Genomic DNA, 10,859 nt, shown 5'->3' with positions numbered 1-10,859 from the left:
TCAGTTCCCCAAACATAACCATATCTTAATCTGTATAGTAACATACATGACAGGACTGCACACATTCATAACGTGAAATGCTAATAAGTGCTTTTCAGCTCTAAAATACGAGAACACAGGAACGTTTTAGAGCAACCAGCAAACATAATCTACAATCAAACCACTTCAACAGACCCAATGTCCTCAAGATTCAAATAGTGTCCACCGTTCAACATCTAAAGGTATTAATCATTTGAGGTTTAAAGGTTCGTGGAGGGCCACAAGCGGACGTGACTCCACAGAACCACATCAGTCCATAGCCATGTTGTGGGTTCAGTGTGAGTTAAGCACCGTATCTGGCATAACGTTGTTTTTTACAGAAGATGGTGTTTTTTATGGTGGAAAAACAGGGGGAGGGGATAATGTAGTTGTTGTTGATGATAATTATTCATAAAGAGGATCATTCATCTATATAGGTAGTTAGTTAAACCACCAAAAAAAAATAAAAAAATAAAAAAATAAAAAATAGAAATGTATGATTTATTCATGCGAGTTCTACAATGATGTGCTGCACATTTCTTCACATTTACTTCCTTACAAGTGTGATGCTGTAAGTGCCATTTTTGCTTACAACAAACAAAACAAATTACAAATCAAGTCAAAATAACCAGGTACAATTTTTCCCCTTAAAAGCAATTAATATTTTTAATCAGCAAGGATCCATTAAATTGATCAAAAGTGGCAGTAGATATATTTTGAATGTTACAAAAGATTTCTATTTTAAATAAATGCTGTTCTTTCATTAAAAAAAAAGTTAAAAAAAATATTAAACAGCACAAAAGTTATTAACACTGATAATAAGAAATGTTTCTCCAGCAGCAAATCAACATATTAGAATGATTTCTAGGGGAACATGTGACATTGAAAACTGGAGTAATGATGCTGAAAATTCAGCTTTGATCACATTGAATACAGTTATTTTAAATTGTAATAATATTTTTTTTTTTTTTTTTTTTTTTTTTTTTTTTTTTTTTTTTTTGTTGTGGTTTTTTTTTTTTTTTTTTTTTACTATTTTGATAGTTTTAATTAGTAATTTTAGTGGACTTATCAAGCCCAAACTTTTGAACCGTAGTGTGTTTTCAACATTATGCCTGTCCATACAGTTTAACTTGTATTGAACCCATTTTGCCACTTTATACATGATTTATACATTTAAGTTCTAGTCCTGCTCTCCATCGGTTTTAAGGCTGAATGTTACTTGTACACAATAGAATAATCCTTTGAGACTTTCTGTATTTCCCGCACACTGTGGTGTATATTTTGAAGCAGTCTTCTCTATTTCTTCCTTTCACTAACTGTAACCTCAGCTGACACGTATGGAAATCGAAACATTCAACATTCAAACGGTTATGGGTTTACACAAAATCAGCATTTACTGACACAATGTCACGTATTTGTGCTATCACAAGAAGTAGTTCAGGTTTACATCAAGATTGAGAACGCTGCATTTTTGCCTCGATAACAATATTCTGGAAAACAGCAACAACCTGTGATATGATAACTAGATACTTCAAAACAGGATCCCGGGTGAACAGTCACACCGGGCTTCTCTACAGGGAATATAAAGAGTGCCTCAACACTGCTGACATTCAAAGTGTGGGCACCAGCTGCTGTCTTTACCAAAGTAAGCTCACTTCTGCTTCATAAGGTGGATGACATCAATCTACCACACACAAAACACTATTTTAAATGTTCCCAGATAGCTTTCGGATGAGTTTCACAGGCAGGCCTGTGATAATCCCATGATGCATCACAGCATGCTACATTTAAGTAGTTAAGTAGAGTGTTTCCTACACCTGCTATATTTCAGCATCCCATTCCTGAGGGACACTTTAGGGTCTTTAAAATATTAATATAACTAGTAGTAACTTAGGAAAATGTATTCATGACTATTCTAATAATATAAAGAAAACAATGGAAAATTTAACAATGCACTGCAAGGCAGTATTTATGGTGCATTACCTCGCCATACAGGAGAGGAAACCTCACAAGCATGGTTCATATAAACCCTTTGCGATTTGAATGTTTCTGATCTAGCACATGCCATAGTTGTAGAAGTGAATAGCACCTTAAATAAACAGTAGAATGGCTTATTATAAGGAAATACAGTAGTTTTGTATTACCAGATTGACCTTTAGACTGAAAAAAGGTTTAATATAAATCACCCTATATGGAGAGTAAACAGCAATCTGCTATGCATTTTCCGCTAGTTGTAAACTAATTAATATCAGAGAATGTTTTTTTTTTTTTTTGCTTTAATAAATCAGATTAAGAGCTGACCTGCATGTGCAAGGCTGTTGTAGCTGGCAGCAAGGGAATGTTGAGGAATATGGTTTCATTTAGAAACCAATAAATATATGCTGAGCTTTGAATATAGATCTAGAACAATACAGATTGAGTTCCTTCCATTAGAAAATACATGATGGACTGTTAATCTTTCAGTGGGACGAGTGAAGATTTGTCCGTATCTTACTAAGCATTTGTAATAGCACTCAGGAACATTTGCTTACTCTTGTTATTGACATTAAAATGAAGTGTGATAAGCTTTTATCCTAAAAAGTAAAGTGTTACGAGAAATTTAAAGGTAATTTGGAAATGAATGATTTTAAGGAAGGCTCGGATTCTACCAACCATCCTATAAAAGACAAGAAATGTTTGATTGGTGTACATTTCACAGACAATTGCATCAGCCTGTTATTATATGATACATATGAAAATGTTCTACTTGTGTTGAGTTTTTAGTTACCATTATAGAACATTTACAGTTATCTAAACACTATTATATAAAGCAAAATAGGAGTGATGATATGAATGTATTGAAATATGACAGGTATCGTGCTACAGTTTGATTTTAATCTTCCCAGAATATATTTCTCAGATGTTGCTCTTTCAGAGTTCAAATTTCAAGAAATTCTGTTGCATTTACTGTATTAACTTTATCTCAGACATCTCTCCTAGCATTCCATATGAGAAATTAAACAAATGAGACAATTGTTAACATGCTAAAAATATGTGCACAAATTTGCTGATAATTTACTCCCTCTCAAGCCATGCAAGATTTAGAAGAGTTTGTTTCTGCATCCGAACAGATTTGGCGAAATTTACAATTATATCACTTGCTCACCAATGGATGCTCTGCAGTGAATGGGTGCCGTCAGAATGAGAGTCCAAACAGCTTAACTTCACTTAATGTCTTGTGAAGTCAAAAGCTCTGTGTTTCTAAGAAAAAAATTCATCATTAAGGCATTTTAACTTTAAGCCATTGATTTTGGCTAAAATGTGAGTCCATAATCCATAATAATGTTTCATCCAGTAAAAAAAGTCAATCTCCTGTTATCCTCTCATATTAGATTCCACCCACATGTTTGTTTTGGCTTGTAAACAGTGCTTGAGCTGTGCATATTTCTCTCCTGATTCAGACAAGGTTACTTTTTCACTGGAGAAATTAATATTATGGACAGATCCAGATCACTCATATTTTAGCTGGAAACAATGGTTTAAACTTGAAACATCTTGTTGATTGATTTGTTTCTTACAAGCATGCAGTTTTGTCCTACATAAGATGTAAACTGATGGACTGGAGTGGTGTGGATTACTTGTGGATTGTGATGTTTTTATCAGCTGTTTGGATTATCATTCTGACGGCACCCATTCACTGCAGAGGATCCATTATTGAACAAGTGATGCAATGCTACATTTCTCCAAATCTGATGAAGAAACAAACGTATGAGTAAATGTTCAACAAGTTCATTTTTGTGTGAACTATTCCTTTGAGAATTCAGTCTTATTCAGAGATCCTATTTGTGATTTTGATCTCTTACCAGTTTTAATAAGCCAAGATTCACCTAATACAGATTGTAGAAACTCTCTGTAAGCAAAATAAGTCAAACGAATCCTGTAGTTGTACATCAGATCGAAGCGAGTTACTCAGAACATTGTGTTCCCAGTCTGTTGCTGCAGAGAAGATACCCCATGCCTTAATGTAAAGTACACGAGCAGAAACGTTGATGGTATTCACTGTTTGTATTTGAAATATAATGAATCCTTTATGTATTATACGTGTTATACAGCAAATAGGAGCATATTGTGTAAAATCTGTGTCATATTGTTTGTTTGATGGTTATTCATCTAGTCTAGCCCATTGTAACCATGTGATTTTCACGGTATTGTCTCTGTGTTATGTGAACGTGTTATCATACATTGCCTTTTATTTCTAAGATGATATAGATTGCTGAATCCAGTCTCCTTGAACAAGTGTGGGAATCTGTACGACTATGATACAGATAGACAATAGGGAATAGTATGATAAAAAAAAAAAAAAAAAACATGTACCGAAAAACAAAATATATATAGTTAGGTGCACATTGTACACCTTTTAAATCTTGACTACCTTGACATGCTGTGTGCAATTAAGCTAAGGTATTGGTTTGCTATATGAATGGTAAAAAGAAATAAATAATAATATACTGCATACAGTGCCCTCCAAAGTAATCATGCACTTCCAAGACGTTTCAGCCACTGAAGCATGTCTACTATTTTATTTCACTACTTAATCAGGGGTTAAAGCAGAAGAATATACAACATGTAAGCAAAGAATATAATTAAATCAGTAGAAATAATTGCTTTTAAATCCTATAGGAGCCCATTTTAATGAGCTCTAGGTCCTAGTGCCACCACTGCAAAGAAGCACAAACCAAACAGAGTGTCGGCAGCACCACGAGATGTTTTTGCTGCACAATTACAATAATGTAGGGCCAGTGCAGCAAAGAAGCCACGAAAGCCTTGAAATCAAATGACTGAAAGCAAAACTTGAATGTTCTCTCAGTATTTAGAAGCCTGATGTTGACCATTTGTATGGGATACAGGCATTTTTTCCATGAGATGGTATTGGGGAGGGGCGGAGGGGGAAGTTTGTATTTTCAGGAAACCGGCAGCATGTGTTCTTGAAATGTGTTAATAGTGTTTAATAAACACAAACTAGCAGTTTGCATTTGTGTGTTGTGGTTATTTTTTTTTTTATTTGTATAGAACCTGCTCCCTCTTCATTAGCAAACAGCTTAGTGGTCTATAGATTTTTTTTATTTGTGTGGTTGTTGTTTTTTTTTTTACAAACTGATATATATAAATAGGGCCCAACACCATATATATACATGCCCATATCATATGCACCTCCAACTTTTATTAGAAATTTAGTTTGGGGGTGCAGAGGTGGCCCAAAAAGAACAATTTTTATCAAGTATGTTTTTTTTTTTACCCAGTTGATGTGTTCTGTTGTACCTCTTTCATGTTTTTAAGCATTCTTTGAAAATAGATTAGCTTCACCCAATTAATTCTTTAATTCCAGATTTTAATTTCATGGCTGAGCCAGCCTATCCATTTTTGATGGTTGTCTTCCGTTTTTCTTCCACATGGTTTTGCTTCCATTTTAAGCATTGAAATCCTGGAACAGCCTATGCCTAAGCATTCTTTAAAATTAATTCTTAATTCATTTTAATTTCAGCCTACCTACATTAAAGCTGAATCCTGCTTGTATATTTTTTTATCCAGTGTCACTGTGTATAATGCACAACTGATCTCCCTTCAGCAGGGTACTATATAAAGATTATCGGCTCAGAATCGTCGGACCGATTCGTGAACAATTTCGGCCTGATTTCGTTTCGTTTTTAGTAGCCTGCATCTTCATTAAAGCATTAATTAGGCATCTTTTCATTAAAGAGACACTGTGGATTATTACAGGAACAACCACCTGTTGCCATGTGGCACTAGTAGGCTACCTGCAGTATTTAAAAAAAAGATAAAACACGCACCGCCACACCAACAACAAACAAAACTTGATTGACGCATCTATAGACCACTGAGGTGTCTGCTAATAGAAGTGCAAACCAATAGAAATGAAGAGGGGGCGGGTTCTAATGTGTTTCTCGAATTAACTTTGTAACGTAATATTATTAGCTTACTATTTTAGTCGACAGCGAAACACTGTTTGGAGGTATATAGCTCAACGTCCGCTACTAATATCAAGGATTTGTCAAGAATTTCAGGTACAGTAGCCTTAATGATATTGAAACGATGAACGTTATCAAAAACTTTGGGTTGTCGACAAACAAACAGAATATGATATAAGTTAGTCTAGATTGCTTCAAACATAAATGCCTTAAAATTGCACTTAAAGTATGTTTTACATACGCATAATGTGACAGAGAGTGCAAATAGTTATTTGCTCTCACCCATATTTCTCTGTCTCTGTTGAAGGCTCGGTGGAAATGCATTTATTTTACGCGTCAGTAGTTTTGTGCGTCCTCTGTGCATGTCACATGACCACATCCACCTGTGACGAGCTCCTGTCTTCAGAAGATGCTGAGTTCTGCAAGTAGGACTTCATACTGTTGTCATTCTGTCCTGTGAGAATTTTAGTGTGGCCACTATTCTACTTGATTATTCAGATCTGTAGGATAGTATGTGTACTTGTTACTAGACAGCACTATTAGATCAATAATGATCTGGGCCATGCCAAAATGTTTATTGGTTTAATATACTGGTCTGCTTAGCTACTTAGTCTTACCCTTAGTCTTCTTAACTATTACTGTTTGTCAGTTCCTACTGTACCAGCAGCATTTTTTTCTGTAACATTTTTATTTTTAGTGAATATCCATAAGCTAGCCTACATCCATAAGTTATATCCATAATCTTACATTAACTTTAACTTTATTTTGGAGACACATTTGTGCTAAATCTGTGAAAACAATGCTCTCGTGTAGCTTAGTAAATGTGTGCATGTATCTCTTTGCTCAAAGAGGGCTGTCACTATTTTAATTATACTGTAAATTGCTATGGATAAAGGCATCTGGGAAATGACAGCTGCTATTTACTGGCTATATATAATTCTAGGTATCAGCAATGTCTTTATGTACATATGTACTACTATAATTACATATATAGATATATAGATATTTTTGCGATGTAAACTGTATGCACTGTAAACTAAGGGAATACAGATTTATTTTTAATATAAAAGTAAACGATTAGTTAATATGATCAAAATCACCCTGAATGTTTCCTTAAAATACTGTAGAAATGAATGAATGAAATGGAAGCAAACTCCTTCTGATCTCTTAAATAGGTATTTTATCCTGATGGTATCAGTTCATTAATATTCTAGTATACAAATAGTCTTTTAGCATTCCTTATGGAGTTTTGGACTAGGGTTAATATCCAAACCATATTTCCTTAAATGAACTGATTTCAGAAGTCTGGCTTGTAGGCCGGTGTGGGATGTGTAGGACTCCCTCAGAGCACTGAGTCATGGATGCTTAAGCAGCCGGTCCCACTCAAAACCCACACAGCATGCCTTACAAATCTAACAACTTACTCACTAGTTCAACTTTCAGTGCAGACATGGGCTATTCACGGCTTATATTAGTTTTTCATGAGCTGTCATAGGAAACCAGAACTGTTCATTGAATAATGATGGTGTACTAGGCAGGTTCACTTATTTGTACCTGCATTTTTGCTGTTTAGGGGGAAATTAAAGGTGATTTACCCTGATCTGGTTGTTGACAAATGCATGATCGTCCCTCAGAGGATCAGAGAGAAGATCAGTAAGGAGTGGGGTCCACCTCAAATACAGCTGCCAAGTGCAGATGAGGTAAGAGACATTCACTCCATAGCATCATGCTGACCTCTTACTCACTCTATCAACTAGTGTTCAATGGTTTAGCCTTTAACCTGTGATTAATAATGGTCCCCTGCCAGGCTAGAATGTGTCATAATATAAACTTGGCGAAGTGTGTGCTATTTTTAGATGTTATAATACTTTCTCCTGCTACGGTTTAACTGTAAGGAAGCCATGTTTAGGTTGATTTCCTGACAAGTGGCAAATTTAGCCACTAATCTGTGTTTGAGCCTCACACAGCAATGCTGGCTCAGTGGCAAAGACACACTTTAGCTGTAAATGCATCATGTTTCAGTCAAAATAGAAAGGTCTTTAATGCTAATTAAATGGTTGTTTTCCACTTTATCTGTTATTTTAATTGCTTAGGAGTTTATGGTTTACCTTCATTTGAAGTCATGTTTTGTATTGTTATTATGTTCGGTTGTTCTTCTATTATGTCTCCAGAAGATGGCGCAAGTGTTCCATAACTGAGGCATATGTTTGCTGAAATGAATTCATGTTATAGACACAAAACAGTTTTTGAGTATGACATAGTAATGTCATGGATATCTTTACTGACCGTATGTGATCCGTTCTGACACCTTTAAATTTGTCTTCAGCTGTGTTTAAGGTGATTCAGAGATTTATTTTTTAATTAATTAAAGTCTGTATATCAGTGCTACAGTGCTTCCAGGGAGAAAAAATTATATATATTATATATATATAATATATATATATATATATATATATATATATATATATATATATATATATTAATATATATATATATATATATATTAATATAAATATTTTTCAAAATATATACTGTATGTGTGTATTTATATATACATAATAAATGTACACAGCACACAAATATTATTTAAACAAACTTTTATTTTGGATGTAATTAATCGCGATTAACCGTTTGACAGCACTAATATATATATAAATATATATATCAGCATAATAACAGTGGGTAGTAATATATGCATTTGGACCTTTCGGTTTGTCCAAATATCCTTCTCCACAACATAAGTCTAACTTTAAAATTCTTTTCTTTCAAAATCAATATATTGAAATCAATCATATTTAATTAAATTAATGTAATAGTAATGAGAAGAAGAAAATGTATAACGATGATGATAATGATGATGATAAGAATAATGATGATGGTATGGATCTTTATCTTTAGACATTTGTATTTAAAGTTTTAAATGTAAATGTCTAAAGATAAAGATCCATACCATCATCATTATTCTTATATTCATTATTATTTTTTTTTATTGTCATGATGTTGGTATGGATCTTTATCTTTAGAATTATCAATTTAATTAAATATGATTGATTTCAATATACATGTCCCTACATGTTATAAATTCCATCTCAGTCTTTTATTGATCTATGGACTTGGTGTCAGACAGCAAAACGGTCCTACATGATTCTCTTTTATTGCTGGACTTGGTGTCAGACAGCAAAACGGATTACACGTGAGATCAAATCAATACCAACTTTATTTACCAGCCTTTCAAACGTAATTCCCCCTTTTGTGGCTCTGACTCTGATAAAAACATATGGTAGCTGGAGGTCTGCGCTGCGAATATGAGCAGGCTTTTCGGAGAGCGTACGTGTCAGTCCTCTCTCTCCCCCGCCCCCTTGACCCTGCCAATCGACACTTCATCACCACGGAAATGAGAGGCCAAGTGGCAACGCAGCGGTCACTGGTTGTCGCTTTACCCCCGCGGTGACACCCACCTCATTACCCTGCTGAAGGCATGCTGGGTAATTGAAACAGAGCGAAATGGGCAGCGGTCCAGCACGTCCGCCTCTCGATGGGCTTTCATTACCCAAAACAAAAGCAAAGGGTCACGCTAAACAACAGATTTCCCTCCGTCAGCCCTCAAAGTAATGACTCAACCCTCAGCTTGACTTGAACTTGATTTTCACTCGAGCAGCCATAATGCTTTAGTGCTACTGCCGTCCAAATGTCTCCAAAAGTCATAACGCTTTCATCAAAGTAATGTGTTTGAGTGAATGTTTTGTCATTTGCATACGGTAGGGATAACGGCCTTTGAAATCTCAAATGCGCTAGTCTGAGAGTCGTTTACTTCTTGACTATGCCATTGCACACTAAGAAATGTATGTCTAGCTCTGTCGTTATCAAGCGCTCGTAATTCCAATTATTTTAATCTCAGGCCATTACAAGGATAATTGCATCTTTGTCTGGCACTTTTGGATGCCGTGTCAAAAATAGTTTGTTTACAGTAATGGCTGATGAACTCGGACTGTTTTAGCACATCTTGTTTTTTCTAAAAATTGGCAGCACGTTTTATAATGATCTAGCATACCTGTTTTTTTGACCTGTTAAAACTGCTGTCATAAATCAATAAATTAGACGCTGGCTTTGGTAAAGGGATGAAAATGCTGTCATCATTTACTCAATCTCTTGTCACTTCTGTTAGTCTTTAGCCACAAATGAAGATATTTTTAATAAAACCTGAGCGATTTTTGTCCCTCCATTGAATTTTCATAACATGATGCTTTAGGAAGTGAGATTGTACAGGAAAATTGATCATATCTCTTCAGAAGAGTTGGATTAAACCGCACATCTCATGTGGATTACAATATCTTTATGCACTTTTTGAAGCATTGAAGTTTTGGTGGATTGGACTGCCAATGGAGGGATAGAAATCTCTGAAGTTTCATTAAACCTTTATTTGTGTTTCAAAGATGAACAACAATGTCATGTGGGTAATGATGACAGAATATTGCATTTTTAGGTGAACTATATATCCTTGTAAAACTGACCTTATTAGGACTAGTCTATAAGGTATTATTACTAGTACAAAAATGTGTTGATAAAAGTACTTAAATGCCAGTGTGATTTTTAAATGTATTTACTCTCACACATACAAAAAAGAAAGTTCAATTGGGTTTCATAAATGGTCTTTTATAAATGGGTTTTATTATGTATGGAATATTCTTTGGTTTCTCTTGTAATTATACCACATGTTCTCAGTTTGGAGAACAGACTATTGGCAGCATTCTGTGTACCAACACTTGTGTTGTAACGCTTGTGCCATTTTCCAGACCCACAAATATCCTCGATTCATGTACATCATCAAAATGATTTCTTATCTATGAAAACGAGGCTTTTAGGGATAGAAGTACA

General features: G+C 34.8%; 1 protein-coding gene across 2 annotated transcripts in view; it reads left to right on the top strand.

Moving 5' to 3' along the window:
* The first annotated feature begins 5,919 nt into the window (after positions 1-5,919).
* LOC109049248 (phosphatidylethanolamine-binding protein 4) overlaps positions 5,920-10,859 on the top strand; it is a 107,592-nt gene continuing 102,652 nt past the window's right edge. For both annotated transcript variants that reach the window (XM_042730194.1, XM_042730193.1), the window contains exons 1-3: positions 5,920-6,080; positions 6,292-6,409; positions 7,558-7,684. In XM_042730194.1, coding sequence (XP_042586128.1) covers positions 6,303-6,409; positions 7,558-7,684 — 234 coding nt within the window. In that variant the 5' untranslated portion in view covers positions 5,920-6,080; positions 6,292-6,302. The remainder of the gene's footprint in view (positions 6,081-6,291; positions 6,410-7,557; positions 7,685-10,859) is intronic.

The sequence above is a fragment of the Cyprinus carpio genome, chromosome B8, assembly GCF_018340385.1.
Source record: "Cyprinus carpio isolate SPL01 chromosome B8, ASM1834038v1, whole genome shotgun sequence".
Classification (NCBI taxonomy): domain Eukaryota; kingdom Metazoa; phylum Chordata; class Actinopteri; order Cypriniformes; family Cyprinidae; genus Cyprinus; species Cyprinus carpio.
The sequence above is the reverse complement of the archived record's forward strand: the minus strand, read 5'-3'. Positions and strand labels throughout refer to the sequence as shown.